The 20,840-nt window shown below is 60.0% G+C and overlaps 7 protein-coding genes across 7 annotated transcripts; 5 read left to right on the top strand and 2 right to left on the bottom strand.

Moving 5' to 3' along the window:
* Nucleotides 1–96: 96 nt before the first annotated feature.
* BKCO1_3000115 (protein transport protein sec61 alpha subunit) lies at nt 97–1,845 on the top strand (the record flags this gene model as incomplete). Its single annotated transcript, XM_020274003.1, has 6 exons — nt 97–106; nt 198–243; nt 300–1,116; nt 1,184–1,384; nt 1,439–1,719; nt 1,770–1,845. The coding sequence occupies 6 exons, from the start codon at nt 97–99 to the stop codon at nt 1,843–1,845; spliced, it is 1,431 nt and encodes a 476-aa protein (XP_020134544.1).
* A 1,072-nt stretch (nt 1,846–2,917) lies between these two features.
* Nucleotides 2,918–4,788, top strand: BKCO1_3000114 (cation efflux family protein; the record flags this gene model as incomplete). The annotated part of the gene is made up of 4 exons (XM_020274002.1): nt 2,918–3,243; nt 3,299–3,349; nt 3,464–4,341; nt 4,391–4,788. The coding sequence occupies 4 exons, from the start codon at nt 2,918–2,920 to the stop codon at nt 4,786–4,788; spliced, it is 1,653 nt and encodes a 550-aa protein (XP_020134543.1).
* Nucleotides 4,789–5,749: 961 nt separating this feature from the next.
* On the top strand, nt 5,750–7,057 carry BKCO1_3000113 (uncharacterized protein; the record flags this gene model as incomplete). The annotated part of the gene is made up of 1 exon (XM_020274001.1): nt 5,750–7,057. One exon carries the CDS (start codon nt 5,750–5,752, stop codon nt 7,055–7,057), a length of 1,308 nt encoding a protein of 435 aa, XP_020134538.1.
* A 1,875-nt stretch (nt 7,058–8,932) lies between these two features.
* On the top strand, nt 8,933–10,343 carry BKCO1_3000112 (cfem domain protein; the record flags this gene model as incomplete). The annotated part of the gene is made up of 3 exons (XM_020274000.1): nt 8,933–9,372; nt 9,466–9,685; nt 9,795–10,343. 3 exons carry the CDS (start codon nt 8,933–8,935, stop codon nt 10,341–10,343), a joined length of 1,209 nt encoding a protein of 402 aa, XP_020134537.1.
* A 3,046-nt stretch (nt 10,344–13,389) lies between these two features.
* Nucleotides 13,390–15,101, bottom strand: BKCO1_3000111 (tam domain methyltransferase; the record flags this gene model as incomplete). The annotated part of the gene is made up of 2 exons (XM_020273999.1): nt 13,390–14,797; nt 14,992–15,101. 2 exons carry the CDS (start codon nt 15,099–15,101, stop codon nt 13,390–13,392), a joined length of 1,518 nt encoding a protein of 505 aa, XP_020134540.1.
* A 1,313-nt stretch (nt 15,102–16,414) lies between these two features.
* Nucleotides 16,415–18,506, bottom strand: BKCO1_3000110 (glycyl-trna synthetase; the record flags this gene model as incomplete). The annotated part of the gene is made up of 3 exons (XM_020273998.1): nt 16,415–16,798; nt 16,855–17,276; nt 17,336–18,506. 3 exons carry the CDS (start codon nt 18,504–18,506, stop codon nt 16,415–16,417), a joined length of 1,977 nt encoding a protein of 658 aa, XP_020134539.1.
* Nucleotides 18,507–18,907: 401 nt separating this feature from the next.
* BKCO1_3000109 (rna processing factor 1) lies at nt 18,908–20,242 on the top strand (the record flags this gene model as incomplete). The annotated part of the gene is made up of 2 exons (XM_020273996.1): nt 18,908–19,931; nt 19,986–20,242. 2 exons carry the CDS (start codon nt 18,908–18,910, stop codon nt 20,240–20,242), a joined length of 1,281 nt encoding a protein of 426 aa, XP_020134676.1.
* Nucleotides 20,243–20,840: the final 598 nt, after the last annotated feature.

Genomic DNA, 20,840 nt, shown 5'->3' with positions numbered 1-20,840 from the left:
TCACCAGGTCTCTCCCCGCGGCGCTTCCTTGCCGTTGTGTTCTTCGCTCCTTAGCTCTTTCTTTCTAATCTTCACTCCCCCCGGGAAACCGTCAAGATGAGCGGCTGTGAGTTACCTCCGTCTGCGCGTGCCACCCGCTCCCGTGCTGGCCATTGACTCAAATGCACGCGTGCTGACCAATGTTTCTCGATGCGCAGTACGGTTCCTCGATCTGATCAAGCCCTTCGTGCCTCTGCTTCCAGAGTATGTGTTATACTGCGCCTGCGCCGAGGGGAGCTGTGGGCTAACAATAATGCCAGGGTTGCGGCACCGGAGACCAAGACTCCCTTCAACCAGCGGTTGATGTGGACGGGCGTGACCCTCTTGATCTTCCTGGTCATGTCGCAAATGCCGCTTTACGGCATTGTGTCCTCGGACACCTCGGACCCGCTGTACTGGCTGCGCATGATGCTGGCCTCCAATCGCGGAACGCTCATGGAACTGGGAATCACGCCCATCATCTCCTCCGGCATGGTGTTCCAGCTTCTTGCTGGTACCCACCTCATTGACGTCAACCTCGACCTCAAGACCGATCGCGAGCTCTACCAGACGGCCCAGAAGCTCCTTGCCATCATTCTCAGCTTCGGCCAGGCCTGTGTCTACGTCCTGACTGGTCTCTACGGCCAGCCCTCTGACCTCGGTGCCGGTGTCTGCGTTCTGCTCGTCGTTCAGCTCGTCGTCGCTGGTCTGATTGTCATTCTGCTCGACGAGCTCCTCCAAAAGGGCTATGGTCTGGGCAGTGGTATCTCGCTCTTCATCGCGACCAACATTTGCGAGTCCATTATCTGGAAGGCCTTCTCTCCCACCACCATCAACACTGGCCGTGGTCCCGAGTTCGAGGGCGCTGTTATCGCGCTCTTCCACCTGCTCATCACCTGGCCCAACAAGCAGCTCGCTCTGCGTGAGGCTTTCTACCGCCAGAACTTGCCCAACATCATGAACCTCATGGCCACTGTTCTCGTTTTCGCCGCTGTCATCTATCTCCAGGGCTTCCGCGTTGAGATCCCGGTCAAGTCTTCCCGCCAGAGGGGCATGCGTGGATCGTACCCCGTCCGCCTGTTCTACACCTCGAACATGGTAAGATTCGACTCAATTGCGCAAAAGTTGCGGCGAATAGCGTGTTTCTAACCTTTTTTTCCCGCAGCCCATTATGCTCCAGTCTGCCCTCAGCTCGAACATCTTCCTCGTCTCGCAGATGCTCTATTCCCGCTTCAGCGACAACCTCCTTGTCCGTCTTCTCGGAGTCTGGGAGCCGCGCGAGGGTTCCGCCCAGCTCTACGCTGCCTCGGGTATTGCGTACTACATGTCTCCCCCGCTGAACTTCACCGAGGCTCTCCTGGACCCGGTATGTATTCCTGATTAGGCGCTCGCCCTGCAAATCTAATTTATTCGCCGACAGATCCACACCGTCGTCTACATCACGTACATGCTCATTGCCTGCGCTGTCTTCTCGAAGACGTGGATCGAGGTTTCTGGCTCGTCCCCCAGGGATGTTGCTAAGCAGCTCAAGGAGCAGGGTCTCGTCATGGCCGGTCACCGTGAGCAGTCCATGTACAAGGAGCTGAAGCGTGTGATCCCCACGGCTGCCGCTTTCGGTGGTGCTTGCATTGGTGCTCTCTCGGTTGCCAGCGACCTTCTCGGTGCTCTGGGCTCTGGTACGGGTATTCTGCTGGCTGTCACGTAAGTTCTCGTTAGCTCTGACGTCATTGCAAAGTCTGACAGTGTTGCAGCATCATCTACAGCTACTTCGAAATCGCCGCCAAGGAAGGCGACGCTGCCGGCCTCAAGGGCATGGTGCTCGGTTAAGCGCCTCATCAAAGACAATGACGATGGAGGGGGACGGACTTCTTTACAGGCGCACTTCGCCTGCCCTTTTGTATTTTATCACAAAATTTACATGCATGCTTCATCTTGGTGGGAGAGTCCAAAAGCATTGGAAGCGCAGCGCAGGTTGTAGGTAGCGTTTGCTTGGCAAAAATGAGCCAGAGCAAGGGATGACTCGGTCAAATGTATATTTGAAGACCAAACGAGACCAAACGATAAACAAGCCACGGGGGTGATCTGCGGAGATGAAGCGTTCATTGGAGGAGTGATACGGCTGATCAACTCCCTGACCACTGCGCCTCCTCGTCGCGACACTTGCGAAACCCCACTGAGAACACAGACAAGGCATTCGGCGGGCGAGCTATAAGCGCTCGTCTCGCGCAGCTGCTAAGCTGGTCCCGTGCAGAGGCAAGCATAGGCCCTTGTTGGGTGCCTGAGGTCCCCACCGTGGAGTTTCGCTCTCCTACCTTCGGCGCATCTGCGCGACTTGCGATCTGATTACACGACACTAAATGTCTCGGCTGCTGCGCGCCTTCCCAGTGCGTGCGTCAGGGTCGCCTATCAGTATACCATTTCCGGACTATAAGTTGGGGATGGTTGAGGTACTAGGGGAGGGCTAACGGACCCTGATGAATAGCGCTGGCGAAAGGCACATGGAAGGAGGGGCCGAGCGGGTTTTCGGGGAAAGAGAAGCAGGGCAGCTCCAGGATAGCAAGCGCGCTGCTTCGAGACTGTCTGCGCGCAGGAAAGGAGGCGAATCCGGCAAGACAGACGGACAAGGTGCAGAGGGCCAAGACCGAGGGGCCCGGGCGCATCTGAGGCTGGGCGGAGGGGCGCAGCGGCGCAGCGAGACAGGGATGGCAGAGCTTGGAGCAGTGACGCCAATCCCGCGGTTCAGGTCCTCGACCCTCCGGTGCTAGAGCTTTGCTCTTGGCGGTTTTGATAGACACTGTTAAAAAGCGAGCCACGTCCGTCGCGCCTCACCCAGCGTCCAACCTCCCCGGCTCCGCCCTTGACCCTCCCCCAATTCCCTTGCCTCGCATTCCTTGTCGCCATGGCCGACCAGCCCGCCGCGGAGCCGCACCAGTATGGCCGCATTCCGAGCCTCAAGAGCTTCTTGCCGCTCTCCGAGGATGCCGTCATGTCGACGCGTGGCCAGCACCTGCCCTCCCTGCTCCAGCAGTCGTTGAGCTCGCGCAGCCAGCGCCCGTCCAGCGTCCGCAGCGAAGAACTCTTTCCCGACACTGCCAAGGGGAGCCTTCCGCCTACCCCCAGCTACCCCGACGACCGGCGATCGAGCCTTGGCGGTGCGTCGCTGCTTCTGACGCCGCAGATGCGCAGCCAGCGCCTGATCGGAAACAGCAACCCGCGATACAGATGGTAGGGGATCTGGTGCTGCGCGTCGCGTTGGGCCCGTCGCTGACTTTGAGGGCAGGGAGCAGTACTGGAAGTCGGACGAGGAGCTGAAGAAATACCCGAAGAAGATGTACGTACAGCTTGCCGGGAGCTTCGGAGGACGGGAAGCCTTTTTATCTCCCTCGGACGCCATCATATGACACGGTGCCACTATTCTCTCGCGTGCTGACTCGTTTTGCGACAGCCGCCAGTACTACGAGCGAAACAACGAGTTGATACAGCAATATGCCTTCATCGACCGCCTGCTCGACTCGTCGCTCCCCCACAACCTCATCCAGGAGTACAATACGGTGAACATCCCTGATACGATCTCCGAGGAGTCGGGCACAGCGCCCCACTCCCCTTACCTGGCTGGCCAGCACTCGTCCGAGGACAGCACCAACTCATCATCGATTGAAGCGTTTGGCCAGCGCAAGGTCAAACGCACGCCCAAGAACCTGTACAAGGTGCCCGATGAGGAGACGTCCCCACTGCTGAGCGGACAACAAAACGGCTATGGCGGCATCAGCACCGACGTGGAGGCCAACGAGCCACGGATGCCCATCTACGAGCCCGAGGAAGAGACGGGTAGCCAGCACAGAATCGTTACGATCGCCATCTACGTGAATCTGGTCGCCAACACCGTGTTGCTGGCCATGAAGATCGTCGTGACGATCATGACTTCGTCGCTGTCCGTGCTTGCCAGCTTGGTCGACGCTGCGCTGGACTTTTTGAGCACCGCCATCGTGTGGGTGACGACTCGCCTCATCTCGCGCCAGGACCGCTACTCGTATCCCATCGGCCGGAGCAAGCTGGAGCCCGTGGGCGTGTTGATTTTCTCCGTCATCATGATTACCGCCTTCTTCCAGGTGCTCCTGGAGGGCGCGCAGAGGTTCATGGGCAACGACCGCAACATCGTCCAGCTGACGGCGTCGGCGCTGGCCATCATGACGGCCACGGTGGTCATCAAGGGTCTCTGCTGGTTCTGGTGCCGCATGATCAAGAACTCGAGCGTGCAGGCCCTCGCCCAGGATGCCATGACCGACGTCGTCTTCAACTTTTTCAGCATCATCTTCCCTCTTGGTAAGCTCCCGCATGAGATGGTGGGGACGCAGGCTAACTGTTGTTTCAGTGGGCTACTACGCGCAGGTTTGGTGGATGGATCCGTTGGGCGGTGTGCTGCTCTCTCTCTGGGTGATCATCAACTGGTCGGAAACGTCGTCAAACCACATCAAGAACCTGACGGGGCGCGCGGCGTCAGCCGACGAGCGCAACATCCTGCTCTACCTGTCGATGCGTTTCGCCAAGACGATCAAGCAGATCCAGGGCCTGCAGGCGTACCACTCGGGTGACAAGCTGATCGTCGAGGCCGACATCGTGGTCGACGAGGGCATCAACATCAGAGATGCGCACGATCTGGGCGAGAGCCTGCAGTACGTGCTCGAGAGCGTTCCGTCGGTGGACCGCGCGTTTGTGCATCTTGACTATGCTTCGTGGAACCTGCCCACGCATATGCAGCAGGAAGATTGAGTGGGGCGAAAAGTGGCATCGGCACGTCTTGTGTAGTATAGCCAGGGGTGGAAAAAAAAATGCAGCGCTGGCTGCTTCGTTGTCTCTATTGCGATGGGGGGTTTCTGGTTGCATTGGGTCGTCGGCGTTCATCGGAGAGGGGATCAACAGCGAGATATATCTGCCTGATCTAGACTCATAAACTCATCTGCTTTCCCGTTTGGGAGATCACGCTCTTGCCATTACTACAAAGACGCCTCGTTCCTTCTACATGAGCAAAGAACCATCCTTCTCGCATTCGCATTCGATTCGATTCGATTCTATTTCTTAACACCCAGCCTGGCCCAGCGGAAACGAGGGGGCGAAAGTTTTTAATGACCTTGATGGCGTGATCGCAGCAGACACATGCCGCGGGCAGGAGACAACCACACATAGACTCCCGCCATACACCACGTTGCACAGCCTCATCCTAGCCAGGAAATAACCCTGCCTCTGTTTCGCATCTCTCCATCTACAGCAACATCTACTCTACCCCGCACAGCGAGTCACGCGAGCAGCTATCGAAGTGGCTTATCACTCTCCATTTCGAGCAATTGGTCCGCCGCCGTTGGAACAGTATTCATTTCCTTGCCCATCACAACTTCCTTGTCGAATCTCGGTACAAGAAGCCCATCCTCGTCTTGCTGCTGTCTACGCTGAAGACGGCACCTGTTTCAAGCCACACACGCACACATCCCAGGACCCGCTCGACTCAGAGACTTGGAACTGTCTCCGCTCCGAGACATACACACACACACAAACACGCGCGTTTGCGGGAACCGGAGAGGACAGAAAAAGAAGCAGAAACGTCGGCATAACACGAACGACCAAACCAACCACCGAGCAGTCGACCAAAGGCCCCCATCGTTCCCCCGCGCAACCTGGAAGGGGAAGACAAGAGGTAGAAAGGAAAGTAAGAGAGGTGCTTGCACGACGGAAAAGCATGAATTGCCGCGGCTCAGCGAGGTACATACCTCGCTACGACAACCACCAGCCACCAGTCCAGGCGGAGGACGACGCCGTCGGCGATCTTGACTTCGACATCGTGTTCCCGCATAGTCACAATCAGCAGCAGCAGCAGCAGCAGCAACAACAACACCGCGGTGACCAGCCACACGTCCTTCCTCCAGCTCCAGTGACGAATCCGGCACCGCTCGGAGGACTCGATCCCCAAGAGTTGAGGCAATTCGGCATACGGGTTCCGGGCGAGGACGACCACGATGCCGACGACGACGACGACGACGACGACACTACGGACGACGATGAACAGCTCATATTCGACTTCGACCTCGAGGACGACAGCCAAATCGATCACTATCACTACCGCCGCAGCCGCAGCCGCCGCCGCCGACAGCTTCTCCCAGCGCTGCCACCTCCGCGTGAAGAGTGGCTTGGGGAAGAAGCCGACCCAGAGGAGGACATCGCCTGGCATGGGCCACAACGCGTTGCGGATTTGACTGGTCAAGTCGCTCGCCAGCAGCGGTACGTCGACAACGTCCGCGCGCAACTACGTTTCGGGCCGCATGCGCCGGCGGACGGTGGGGTGGAGGGGTGGAGGAGGGAACTGCGGAGGGCAGAAGATGCGTTGAGGGGGTTGCGAGAGACATTGAGGGTCGCGACGGGCGTCGAACGAGGCGGCCGAAACGAGGGGGGTGCCGCAGTGCTGAGGAGGGGAGTCGGAGACGTCGTCGGCAACGCCGAGGGTGATGGTGATGACAAGGCTAACGGGTACAGCGGAGACGACGAAGGCCGACGACGGGCAGGGACGGAGGCCGGGCAGGAGGGACATGGACGCAGACGACGCGGAGGCCTCGACCCGCGGCGCCGCCGTGAGATCGAGTTGGAACTCGCGGAGCTTCGCGACATGGAAGCGCAGCTGCAGTGGGGCGGCGCGGCGCCGGAAGAGCTGCGGCACGTGGCGGCGGAGATGGACATCCTGCAGAGCATACTGGACGGACGATACGCGGCGGCATGGGGCAGGGACGGCGACGAGGACACTAGAAGGAGCCCCTCGCCCAGCTCGCCCTCGCCCTCCTCTCCCTCCTCCTCCCCCGCCTCCGGTTCCACCACCACCATCACTTCGTTCTCGAGCCCCGATCACCACCACCGCGGCCGCCGCCGCCACCGCCGCCACCATAAACGCAACCACCACCGCACCCCACCAGCACGTCCACCTCCCGACTACCACCACCCCCTCCCGCCCCCGCACATCCCGCACACGTCGTCCCCCACGCCCCTCCACGACGCCTGATCCGGCCCGCGCCACCTACCTCGCACTCTGATATCACCCTCAACAACCCGCAGTGACCCGGCCGCGCGCCTACGTTAGACGTAACATGACCGATCATGATCGACAGGCTGGGGGGAATTAGAGCAGGGAGAAGAGGGAGAGGGAGAGGATGTGGGAGAGGATGGGGAAGGGGGAGGGGAAGGGGGAGAATGGGGGTGGTGCTGGTGGTTCTGGTGGTGGGAGTGAGGCTGGGTGAAGAGACTGGCTAGGGTATAAGTGGTTGCACTTGGGTTGCTTGAGAGCGAGCATGGTTTGAGGCTCAAGTGGCCGGCTTTTTTTTTTTTTTTTTTTTTTCAAGAAAAGTTTGGTGGGTTGATCCCGATGGTGCGAGTCGTGGGCGGTGAGTGGCGGCTGGAGATGTCATAAAGGTCGATTTCATGGCAGGTCCTGCACGACTTTTATTTTCTTTTTCTCCTCTCTCTGGTATGTACATACTACATACATCAGAAGATAGATTGCAGTCAAATCAGGCGGGTGCGGTCGCATGAATGATGGAAGATTTGCGGGGAAAAGGCTTAGCGTGCAGGTGAGAAGCAGGCCGTCGTGGACGGGCGTTCTTGTGTAAATATAACCGTTGGGGGCGGAGTGCAAGGGGAAGGCAAGGGTGAGGCAAGAGTGATGGTTGATTGGCTCGCAGATGGTACCTAGGCAAGAAAAACAGGCGGAAGCTTGGCAGGCGAGGTTCCGGGCGTGCGGGCTGGCGATAGCGCGTGGAATTAAGCTAAGACCGGCGGTTCGGCAGCCTATGTTTGGCTCTGTGGCTCTCCTCTGCCGTTTGCGCAGTAGTGGGTGGCGGCGCCCGGGCGGGACCAACGGTCGACGGTGCTCCCAAACTTGGGCTGGAGATCCACTTGAAGGCGTGTCCTGTGGCGCTTTGTTGGTTCTTTTAAGGTGTGGTGTAGCGTCTCCGACGGTTACGGCAGCCGGGCTTGTGCGCGGTAAAAATAGGCCTGGCATTGCGGCCTGGCATTGCGGCCTGCCCCTTGCTTACTCAAAGCATTGCTCGCTCGGCAAATATGGCCATGGGCTTATCGAGACAGGCCAGCCGGGCCGAAAGCTTCACGCACCGACGCCCTGATCTGATGTCAAATCACTCTCCTCCACCTCATCGTCCTCGTCGTCCTCGTCGTCCTGGCGATTGCTGTGGTGCCGCCGCCTCGCTTCGATGCGCGCCCCGGCTCCGTCGTCTCGGGGCACCGCGACGGCCGCCGTGGCTCTACAGCTCAGCACGGTGTCGTGACGACTACTCGACCGGCTATGACAGGCCGGTGGCGTGGCCGAAGTCCGTATCCGCAGATCTCGCGGTGACACAGCAGGCCTCGAAGCGGAAGCATGGCCGGCGTCCCTACGCGCACGCGCGGACCGCTGTGAGGGGGCAGCCGGGCAGGTCCAATGCCTCATCGCGCTTCCAGCCCCCACAAACGCCACGGTCGCTTTCCACTTTTCAGTTGGCTGGGGTGCGAGAGCGTCGGGTGCAGCAGTGGCGCGCTGCGAACCTGTCCACCTTCTGCTTCCACCCTCACGATGCAGGGCGCCGAAGCCACGGCCTGGACGGCCCAGACGTGCCGTCCGCCGCCGCGACGAGCTATATACGCTGCCCGGCGCCTCCCGCTGCGCCCAGGCAGGCACACGCCCGCCCTCCCCGAAGGATTCTGCCTGCCGCCCCCGACTCGCGCGACCCCCAGGCGCCCCAACACCCTTCTCCACTCCCCGTGCTTCTCTAGCGCCGACGCTCCACCCGTCCCGGCAACGCTTGTTCTTTAGACCAAGTCCTTGCTTTTGATCTGAGCCTGCCGCTCCGCAGTCCAGCCTCTGGCACTTCCAACTCCCGCAAACATGTCTCTCGTGACCGACTCGACCCAGCAAGCCGCCAGCTCGACTGCCGTGGCCGCTTCGACTGCAGCCGCCGGCTCGAGCACGACGCTGGCCACTTCGACAAGAGCGTCCTCGGGCTCAAGCGCAGCATCCTCGTCGTCTTTCTCCTCGCCGCCCGCCGAGACCGTGGCCTTGACCACGACCTTCACTCCGCCGCCATCATGCACCCAGAATCAACTGACGCTGTTGTCTTCGCCATGGTACAACATCTGGCTGAACGAGCCGTCGCCAGTGCCCGGCTCGCTCTTCACCGATTGCTATCCCTCTCAATTCATCAGCGGCTACTCGTCTGTCTTCAACATGACCAGCTCCATCGCTCCCGTCTTCAGCCCGCTCGTGTGCCCCGACGCGTGGGAGACTGTCAACACCTTCACGAGTAGCTATATCGCATGCTGTCCTTCGTACGTGCTTTCTTTTTCTCCATTGAAGTCGCATCCCCTCAATCACACTGCCATGTCTGCTTCCACCCCCAGCTAACATTGAACTTCGGGCAGCGGCTACGCTCTCCACCCGCCTACCACGACCGTGGACAGCAACAGACCAGCATACGGCGGCACCTGCTACAGCACCGTGACCGTGGGCAGCACCTACACCGTCACCGCGTACAACGCCTCCGCCTTGACGGCGACCCAGGATTGGCCGGCCACCACCTCGCTCGACCAAGTATACGCGCACGTCATCGAAGGCTACGCCCTGGAACTGAGAGCAGCATCGGTAAGCAAAGCTCCATTCCTCCCTCTCCCCCCTTTCGTCAGATCCCGCTGGCTTTCCCAACAACAACAACAACAACAACAAGGCTGACCACCCCCATCACCTCCCACAGACCAGCTCCTCATCCTCAAACTCCTCAACCACCCTCCCCGCCTCATCCAGCACCACCACCACCACCACCACCAGCAACGACTCCTCCTCCCACTCCCTCTCCGGCGGCGCCATCGCCGGCATCGTCATCGGCGTCCTCGCCGCCCTCGCCCTCCTCTCCGGCCTCGCCTTCTTCCTCTTCGTCGTCCGCCCCCGCCGCCGACGCGCCGCCGCCGCCGCGAACGCTGCAGCAAACGGCAACCACCGGCGCGGCTCGCCGTCGCACGAGGTCGACGGCACCGACGCCTTTCACGAAAAGGCCGGCGACGAAGGCTTCCGGAAGGAGTTGCCCGGGTCGCCGGGGACGCCTGGTGCCGGTGGTGGTGGTGTCGGGATGATGCAGGAGATGGAGAGTCCCGGGCCGGTGCATGAGTTGGATGCGGGGGCGGAGAGGAGGGTGGCGGAGTTGGATGGGGCGGGGAGTGGGAGTCGGGATGGGAAGGGGTCGGTTGGTTATGGGGAGGAGGTGGGGACGATGACGCCGGTGAAGAGGAGGGGGTCGGATCTGTGATAGATCGAGCGAGCCCGGGGGGGTGGAGAGTGGGAGTGGTAGGGGGGTTTTTCTTTTTTTTTTCCGGGGAGGGGGGAGGTTGCTTGAGGGGCAGATGGGAGAGCTTTTGCTACTGCTGCTGCTGCACTCTCTCTCTGCGCCCCCGTGAAAAGGACGGGGATTCCGGACGGGCAGGTGCGCGAGCAGACAGCTGGCTTTATTTGGGAGGGATATATGCTTCAGTCTCTACCTTTTTTTTTTTCTGATGTTTTGCCGAGATACCTAATTGCGAATGCGATGCAAATACATTGCGCGTTGCTTCGGAAAGACTCTACGCTTCGCTTTTTTTTTTCCTGCTTCAATTCTTTTTTTGCGGTTGGTGTATCACTGCTTACGAGTGTCGTGGATATTGTTGTTCCCGGTTCAGTCCATACAGTCCGGCTCTTGCTCTCTCGGTCACTCACTTCGCATTAGGAAAACATGCACGACGGGAGACCAGAACGCTTGCTTATTACACGGTGAAAACGCCAAACGGGTGCTGTCGTCGCATGCTGCCATGTCTACAAGGAACCAAAGACTTACCGCAGCAAGTCTGTCAAAATACATGGAACTCCTGTCAAAGGAGGCGTGCGTGTTGTTGAGGGCGGTGAGCCTGGATCTACGTCGAAGCGGATGATCTCGCAGAGCATATATACACATCGCCAATCGGAGCGTCGTTATCATCCCTCATCCAACCAACCCTGTTCTCCTACAAAGATGCAGCAATGTATGTACGCATCTATCCCGTGAATCGAACAACCCCACCAAATTCATCCGTCCACCCAGCACCAGCCCCAACCTTGCGCGCAGCCAGCCAGCCAGCCAGCCAGCCAGCCAGCCACACCGCAGCCGGCCTCTCTGCTATTTGCGCCCACAGCAACCCCACCACCAATGACGTGCGGAGGAGTGTGTTAGTGGCGGTTGCGACGTTCGAAGTTAGCCAGCCGACGCATTAGCCGTTCCCCCGTTGCAGCAGCAGCAGTCGAAGAAAAACATGGGAGCCAATCCACGCGCTCTCCACCCGCCGCTACCAATCAGTGCTTGATGTTGGTGGCGCCGCCGCCGCCGCCGCCGCCGCCCGCCGGAAGGGGTGGATCAGAGCCTCGTGTTTTGGGCTTGGCGGGGGGAGGTTCTTCGTGTTATTGGTATCTTTGGGGGAGGAGGCGGTTTTGGGGTAGAGTTTATTTTTTTTTTGAGGGGGGTTGCCGTTTGATGTTTTGTTGGAAGTATGATTGTTAGTTTCTGCGCGTCTTTCGAAAATGAGGGGTGTAGGGGAGGGTATGGGAAGGTTCAGCCGCACGCACTTTCGTAGGTCATGTGTGGAAGAGGAACAAACCCTGACTCTGCCGGCACTATGAGACCTGCGCTGATTGTCTACGTGCTAGCCATTTCAAACACCGCACACGAGTGCTTGCCCCTTCTTTAATTCCGCTTGTATCGGTCGTACGTTCCGACGCCATCCAGTGGCCTCGCATATAGCGAAATTCTAAACTCCATATGACCCTACATTAGCGAGAGACGAGTCAACATCTGCAGTTACGCCGTCTGACAACAGCAGTGGTGCCACAGCACCACCACCACGACGTCCCAACGGGCACGCGCATCTGGTGTGGTCGCACCCAACGCACGCACGTCCTGCACGCCGCACGCAACCCACGCACGCCGGCCTTTTTCGGAGAATTTGAAAAGGACACACAATCTTCGTTCTACGACATTTGCCAATTGCCGCCGTCGGAACCAGTGGTGGAATTTGCCGGTGTGAGCCATTTCGGGCGCGGGGGGGGGGGGGCAGTGGGTGGTGTATGGACGGGCAGGTCACAGAAGAGGGAAGCAGACTATAGTGTGTTCAGCGCCGGGCGAGGGAGAGAAATATCGCTCACTGCACCGAGCCGATCGAGTTTCGGGTGTGTTTGTAGTATGGAGAGTCGCGGTGACGCCGGAGCTGAGAAAAGAGGAACCGACCAGCTGCAACGGCTGGGGTCATGGATGGTCCCAGATCTCGGCGGACATTCCACGTCGGGACCTGCGGACTAGGAGGAGCGAGTCCGATTCATCTCTAGGTCCCTTCTCCCTCCCGCGCCCCCATGTTGATCATGAAGGCGGATGCGCCCAAAAAAGGAGCTGCGACAAGCAAAAAGGAAACGAAGCGCGTGGAGACCCCGGCTCAGCAAACTCCCCACAGCAGGCATGTGAACATCATACGATCAACACCCCTGATGAAAGCACAGAAAACCGCGTCAAAGTCGTTGGGTGGTGCCAAGTCAGATGGCAGAGCTAGCCTTGCGGCGGTTACAAAGGACGAGGAGTCATCCATGGCATAATTAACAGCCCACAGGCGCATGTTTCAGCTCCGCTGCCGCTGCCGCTGCCGCCGCCCACCAGCTCAGCCCTTATTCCCGGAGAATGAACCCTTGCCGATCTTTTGCCCGTTTCTCTGCTGTACGTCTGGTACGTGGCGAGCTAAAGCACCAGAAGAGGACGCCGGGCCGTCCCGGATTAGGAAGAACAGCACAAGATGCAGAGAGCTAGACCGCGGGTCTTTTTTTTTCTCTCTTCTTCCCTCTCTTTTACCATCCATTGATCTTTTTTGTCTAAGATAGACTATCTTATCCTGTCAACAAAATAAGCACCGATCGAACTTTCTTTTTTTTTTTTTTTGGCCAAACTACCGAAGACTATCAGCGCTCGCTTCTATGGTATCTACAGGTTCGAAGAATGAGAAAAAAGGAAAGGAAAAAAATTCCCCACGAAACATCATCGCAGTTTCATGTAGTACAAGGCCGAAAAAAAGCCTCAGCCAGGTTCCCCCTCAATGCAATTAGTTCAAAGAATTCAGCCACCATTTTCCCCACCATCATCAATATCGTGAGAGAGAGAAAAAAAATTCGAAGCAAAAACAAAAACAAAGAGGAGGCCAAATCATCACCACCCACCCATTCGCCTCCCGCGCGCCCCCATCTCGTCTTCTCATATACATCACCATCACCACCATCACCATCATCCTCATCCTCAACCACCCCCATCACCATCATCCCCCATTCCTCTTCCTCCTCCTCCTCTTCTTCTTCCCCCCCACCCCAGCACCCCCCTTCTTCCTCGCCGTCACGAACCACGCCTTCGTCACCACGCCCCCGCACCTCCCCTCCAAAATCTCCCTCCGCGCCTCCTTCACCATCGCCCGCACCCGCTCCGGCGTCCACCCCGCATGACGCGTCAGCAACCTTAAGCAGCTGGCCTCGAGCCCTTCGGCGCACACGACGAGCCACATCTTGCCCAGCGACGCGAGGCGCGAGTGGTGGTGGTGGTCGTCGTCGTGATGATGAATGCCGGACGAGCCGGAGCTGATGATGCCGTGAGGCCCCATGGGCACGTCGACGCAGCGGCGGCGCACGTCGCAGAAGCCGGCGTCTTCGAGGAGGCGCGACTCGGGCAGGATGTGGTCGAGGGAGAGGGGGCGGCCGGACGCGGCGGCGGCGGCGACGGTGGCGTCGACGAGGGTGCGGACGGCCGAGGCGGAGGTGGTGGAGGATGAGCAGGAGGCGGCGGCGGCGGGTGAGCGTTTTGATTTTTTCTTGTTGGCCGAAGTGGTGCAGGGTGAGGAAGGGCTGGGGGGCGAGATGGTGGACAGGTCGGGCATGACCTCGACGACCTCGAGCAGGCCGCCCGGCGCGAGGCTGGTGAAGGCTTCGCGGTAGACGGCGCGCCAGTCGCGGAAGGCGCCTTTGAGGTCGCGCACGTGGACGAAGTCGAAGGGCTCGGAGAAGTTCCAGCCGTCGTCGACGGTCAGCTCGGCGCCTAGTAGTTGGGGGTGGTGGGGTTTTTGGGATGATGATGGCGGCGATGCCGGCGTCTTGTTGGTATCACCGTTGATGTGGTCGTCGTCGGCGCCGCCCTCGGCCGTGGTGCTGCCGCTGGCGTAGCCCTGGTCGTGGTCGATGGTGAGCCCTTCGACGTCGGCCGTGACTGAGGCGAGCTGCGCTTCCAGCGCCGGCGTCGAAGAGGGGTTCACGGGACTGTGGGTTCGGCTGCTCTCGGAGTAGGGCTCCAGGTCGTCAATCTCCCAGATGACATTGGCCTTGGGGTCGATGTCGTCGCAGGACGAGTCGTCTTCGTCCGAGTCGACGGCGGCTTCGCGGGCAGGCAGCTCCCATACGGCCAGATCGACGGCGACGATCTCGGCGTCGGGAAACTGCTCGGCCATCTGAGAAGCCCATTCGCCCGGGCCGGTGCCGACATCGAGCACGCGCTGGATGCCGGGCGAGAGAGGGGCGGTGGTGAGGGCACCGTCGAGGGCGGTCAGGTAGAGGCGGTGCAGGATCTCGAGGCGCGTCTGCTCGAGCCCGTCGCACGGCATGTAGTAGGTGTCGTTCGGGTAGGTTCGCCCGTTCTCGACGACATGAGTAAGGTCGGTGGAGAGCAGCGAGCGCGTTGAGTGGCTACAGTGATGAGTCAGTCAATCAAAACACACGACTCTGACACGCCCCTTTCCGGCAGCCTGGGAACCGCTGTTTCGGGTCGCTGGGAGGATTCTGGGGCTCCCATAAACCAGTCCCCTGGGTCCTTGCAACAAGCAACTGAACTGATGGCAGAGAAGCCTCAGCCCGCGTCGCCGGACTGCGCGGACTCGGACCGCGGGCCAGGCTGGAGGTCGGCGTGCTGTTCAAGCGCGACCGACTGCCGGATCAGGGCGGCGGCGGCGGCGGGGTGGGTTTTGCTTGGGGCGGGACCGGGCGGAAGCATGGTCGCACAGAAGTGACGGCGGTAGGGCGGCGGCAGCGCGGCAGCAGCGCAGGCGGACGGAGAGGGCACTTACATTGAGCGAGAACTGATTGATGAGGCTCGACTGTCCGGACGGCGCACCGTGGCGTCGCCCATCTCTTGTTCTGGCAATTCCAGCGGATCGGTCTCCATGTTCGGCGGGGCGCCGGCTATATGGGCTCGCAAAGGCGAGTGCGAGGGCTGCACGCTCTGTGTCACGCCGGATGCTCGAGGGGCGGTATAAGTGCGCTGGGCCAGGACAAGACCCCGAGACGAGGAAACAGTGGACTGTCTTTGGGACCCTGGTTCGGAGGATCAACAAAGCCGTCGGGGAGCAGCGAGCATCTGGGAGCTCACTGGGCGCGATTAATAAATCTCCGGATGGCGCGCCCCTGCCTTTGGGTGTGGAGAGAGTGGAGGAGCGAAACACGAACAGCGCTGCTTAAGGACGCATGCACCTCGAAGCAGGATCCTCGTGCGTGACGCGCTGCAAGCAAGGGACCAAAAGACACGGGGCTCTGATGGAATCTCCAGACCCTCCCGGAGAGCGATTGATCCTGGGCGCGCCGTCACCAGATCCCCATAGCGGCGGCGGCAGCAGGGTGGGCAGCAAGCAGGCGGCGGCGGCGGCGGCGTGGGTTGCGGCGGGAGGGAGGGCCAAAGCTGTGTCAGGCTATGCGTGCGCGATGCGGCTGCGGTGGAAGAAGAGAGGAGCTACACTAGAGCGCGGCGGCGGGGCGATGGAGCGCAGGCGGGGCGAGAGCAGCAGCGGCGGCGGCAGCAGCAGCAGTAGCAGCAGGGCGCAGGGCGCAGGGCGCAGGGCGCAGAGCAGCGGCAGGCAGAGCAGGCAGAGCAGGCCCAGCGCGCGGCACAGCAGCAGCAGCAGCAGGCACCGCAACCCAACGGCCGTGCGGGAACGGCCGCCAGCAGACGGGCCCGGCCATGGCGTGCAGACGGGCGTGGGGCGCGCCAGAGAGCGGGTTGCTGGGAACGGGCGATGTCTGCCCCAGCTGCAGGCAGTGCAGGCTGCTCTCTGTCAGGCGGGGCCCAAATCCCTGCACCGCGAACCGGCCTGTTTCCCTCGTCCCCAGCTTCGCCTTGGCGCGCCCGGAGCCTGCGCCTGCCCTCGCGGCCGCATTCCCCGCCGCACGTCCCCGGTGCCACTGCATGAACGCACTCTGACAGTCGATTCCTCTTTTGCCCGCCACGTATCGTGACACTGCCGTGCTATCTACCCACTTCCCTTTTTGGTCCCGCCCACGCTATTCTCCGGCGCCAAGCATCCGCTACTCCCGCTACTCCAGCTGCTGGCCTTCGAACATGGGCAGCCGCTGCGACACGTCCGCCCACGACTCCTCGCCATCGCACATGCTCTTGACCGCCCCCACGATCTCGTCCTCCGACGCCCGCACCTGCTTCGTCGAGTCGCGGTCGCGCAGCGTGAACGTGCCCTTCTGCACCGACTCGAAGTCGACCGTGATGCCCAGCGGCGTGCCCAGCTCGTCGTTGCGCGAGTAGCGCTTGCCGATGCTGGCCGACGAGTCGTCCACCCGGTTCGAGATGCCCATCTTGCGCAGCTTCAGGCTGAGTCGCTGCACCAGCGGCGCGAAGTCGGCGTGCGTCGACAGCGGCACCAGCAGCACCTTGGTCGGTGCCACCACCGGCGGGAACGACAGCACCTGCGGAGAACTTGTTAGACGCATGCAATCATAACGTGCAGCACGGCAGCACTTACACCACGCGCTCCCTCCTCGTCGCCAGGCCGCACCCAGTAGTTGTGCTCGATGATGCTGTACAGTATTCTGCCGATGCCGAACGACGGCTCAATCACGTTGGGCGTGTACTCGCGCGTGTTCTCAACCCGCGTGCGCTTCTGGATGTCGATGAGATCGTGCCCGAGCTCAACCTTGCCGTTGCCGACGCCCGGCACGTCGATCGTGATCTGGCCCTTCTGCTGCAGATCGAGCGCGAGCTTCTCGCGCAGCTCCTGCGTGAGGGAGTCGACAGCAGCCTCGACCGTCTTGCCATCCTTCTTGAACTTGGGCCCGAACTTCTTCTTGTCGATTTCCACCTGCCACTCCTCCACCTTGAGCGGCTCGGCGCGCTTCTCCCTGACAAGCAGAGGAGCCCCGGTCCTGTTCATGTGCACCGTCAAGTCTTGGCACGCAGCGTCAGTTGCATGTTGCACGGAAAATATCAGCACGGGTGTAACTCACCGTACGCGCTGCGGTCGGCGCATCCAACGCATTCGATCCAACCGGAGCTGGTGTGGAGTTCGGCGTCCCAGCAGTCAGCCGCGTAGTGGGCCATCTCGTTGGCCATGTGCTGCCTGAAGCGGATCTTCTTGGGGTCTGCGCCGATCCTCAGCAGGAACAGCTGTATCCGCGCGAGGAAGTAGCCCAGCGTCTCGTTGTCCACGATGCCGTTCTTGACCGCCTCGCCAATCGGCGTGCTGGCAACCGTCGTCTTGCCGGAAAGCTGCACATTGCGGTTGAGCAGCTCCAGCTTGACGTCCTGGACCTCGTGGAAGCGAGGGTGCTTCTTGCCGCCCTCGGGATCCACAAAGTGCTCGATCTCAGCCATGAGGAATTCACGCACGCGCAGGAGACCAGCCCTGGGCGAAATCTCGTTACGGAACGACTTTCCGATCGAGGCAGAGGCGAAGGGCATCTGCTGCTGGTTGAATTCAAGGAGCTTCTGGAAGGTGAGGAACTGGCCCTGTGCAGTCTCGGGGCGCAGGTAGCCGGGCATGTTGCTGCTGGGGCCAATCGAGGTCTGGAACATCAGGTTGAACGCGACAGGCGGGAGCAGTTCACCGCCGGTGGCAGGGTTCTTAATGTCGTACTTGACGATGAGCTGGCCCAGCTCAGCACCGTCGTAGTTGTCAATCTTGGCCAGAATCTCCTCGTACTCCTGCACAACGGCATCGTCCAGCTTGATGGCCTGGATGTCCTTGACCTTCTTCTTCTTCTTCTTGGGGTCTTCCTTCTCCTCCACCTTCTGGCCACGGGCCTCCTTGTCTCCCTTCAGCCGCGACTCGAGAACCTCCTCGACGAGGTGGTCCGCTCTGAAGATCTCGCCGGACTTGGGGTCCTTGCACATCCAGTCGGCGAACTTGTCGACGTGTCCACTGGTCTTGAGCACCTCGTGCGGGGTCAGCATGGTGCAGTCGACCTCCAGCATGTCCTCCTCCAGCACGAAGTGCTTCCTCCACAAGTCAACGATGTTGGCCTGCAGAGCGCAGCCGGGCGGACCATAGTCAAACAGCCCAGAGACGCCGCCGTAGATTTCAAAGGCAGGAGTGTAGAAGAGGCGACGGCGCATCAATGACTCAAGCGCAGCCTTGTCAAAAGCCTGGCCGGTCTTGGTGGTGGCAGAGGAAGCCATTGCGGGTGGTTGCTTGCGCTGCGGAGCTACGAATTTGTAGGCAATGGGCGTGGACGCGAAAGTCCGGGGTTGCGGGGCGATGCGGCGGGCGCGGTTGAGGGTGGCGGGTCGGGCAATTGGAGAGGCAATGCGCAGGAGTTGCAGGGCCTGACGCATGTACTTTAACTGCCCCTCGGTGAAACCAAACAGCGGACGAAGCGAACGGTGGTGGGGTTGTGACTGTTCGGTGAACCACTGGCTGACTCTTTTGCTCGGTGAATCAGATCCCCGGCGGTGAGCCGCTTGCGGTATAGCTCCCGGGCAGAAAAGTGTCGCGCCAAAGAAAGTTGTCGACCCGCCGCACATCCCATCTCTCGCCCTTCCCTCCCAGCAACCGCAACCGCCAGTGCACCTTGCCCAACATGGTGTCCGAGCAGCTTTCCGCCAAGCACGCGCTTCCCTTCAAGACGAACAACAAGCTCAAGCGGAATGACTTCAACCTCAAGCAGAAGAAGGTCCGCGAGGCCGCCAAGAGAGATGAGAGGATGCGCAGGAAGAGGGAAGAAGCCAAGAACCCCCGCTTGAAGGAGGAGCGATTGGCGCGCAACGTTCCCCAGACCATCGACAATAAGCGTACCTGGGACGCTGTCGACAGCGACGACGACAACATCCTCAATGCGGCGGTCGATGTGGAGCGGTTAAAGAGGCAGCGGGTCGTGGGGGAGGAGGTTGCCGGGCAGGACGAGGACGAGGAGGATGAGGAGGAAAGTGAGGCTGAGGGCGAGGAAAGCGAGGAGGATGATCGTGACAGTATGCTCGACGAGTCTGAAAGCGACGACGATGAGGAGGAGGAAGAGGAGGAGAAGGCGTCGAAAAAGAAGCAGCGGGCAGCATCACCTCCACGGACACAACGAGCATCGAGTCCCGCGGGCTCCACGGCAACCACGAACCTCCACCTGACTCCCGAAGCCCTAGCAGGCAAATTCCCGTCCCTCTTCGAACCTCAAACGAAAGAGCCCAAAATTCTCGTTACCACCGCAATCAACAGTACCCTCCACAAAGAGGCAGAGCTCTTCACGAAGCTTCTTCCCAACAGCAATTACGTTCGCCGCTCCGCCCACCGCTACGGACACAAGTACTCCGTGAGAGAAATCGCCAAGTTCGCAGCCAATCGCGATTACACCACGGTTGTAATTGTCATGGAGGACCAGAAGAAGCCGTCCGGCCTGGATATCGTGCATTTGCCAAACGGACCCATGTTCCACTTCAGTATCAGCAATTGGATAGAAGGTGCCAAACTTCCTGGACACGGCAATCCCACCGAACACTATCCCGAGCTCATCCTGAACAACTTCCGCACTCCTCTCGGTCTGCTGACCGCACATCTGTTCCGCACCATGTTCCCTCCTCAGCCAGAGCTGGAAGGTCGGCAGGTTGTCACGCTCCGTAAGTGCACCTTGGGACGTCCTTGCATGCAGCCGAACTGACTTGACAAAACAGACAATCAGCGTGATTACATATTCGTGCGCCGACACCGTTACGTCTTCCGCGATAAGCGCGCAACGGAGAAAAGTGTAATAGGAGCGGACGGCAAGCCGATCAAGGGCGCGGAAGATATACGGGCGGGTCTGCAGGAGCTTGGTCCTCGGTTCACGCTGAAGCTGAGGAGGATAGACAAGGGCATCCAGAAGGCTAGCGGCCAGGAGTGGCAATGGAAGGCCGGAAGCGAGAAGGTCCGCACAAGGTTCGCGCTGTAAGCGCGTATTGCATGGTAATAGGAGTATACCCATCCGTTCAATTCGATGCCTTTTCAGCCGGGCGCATGGCGGAACAATTCATGTATGTCTTCCAATCATGAACGACTGTGATAAGGCGTGGCGATGGGCATGCCTGCCGACTTTCCCATTGAGGTTGAGAAATGCAGTCGGTCAGAGTAGCATCATCTCGCATCGAAAACGGGACTCTGATGGTGTGATGGGTCAGGGTCGCGTCAAAAATTTGCAGAAAAAGCAAGTCGACGTTCGCATTCTACTACAGCAACCACCAGTATGGCATGTTATGGCTTCCCGGCACACCTGTGTCGACTGATCACGTAGAAAGAATCACCGTAGACGGGTTTCTTTGGCAGTCACGCAGTGTGACTTCTGGGCGCGTCACAGCCGTGAGATTATCCGATTGGTTGCCTGGCTGGCTCGCTTACCAAAGGGAGTCTGGCAGCTTAAATTTTCTTGCGGGCCCCTTTAGTCGACTCTGGAGACACTCCTCGATGAAAATCGCGCACGAAAGAGTCCATTTGTCCCGTCAGTATCGCGCTCAATGATCCATCCACCATCTTGCTGCCAGTCCTCCATCATC

This window comes from Diplodia corticola (assembly GCF_001883845.1).
Source record: "Diplodia corticola strain CBS 112549 chromosome Unknown scaffold3, whole genome shotgun sequence".
Taxonomy (NCBI): Eukaryota; Fungi; Ascomycota; class Dothideomycetes; order Botryosphaeriales; family Botryosphaeriaceae; genus Diplodia; species Diplodia corticola.
The sequence above is the reverse complement of the archived record's forward strand: the minus strand, read 5'-3'. Positions and strand labels throughout refer to the sequence as shown.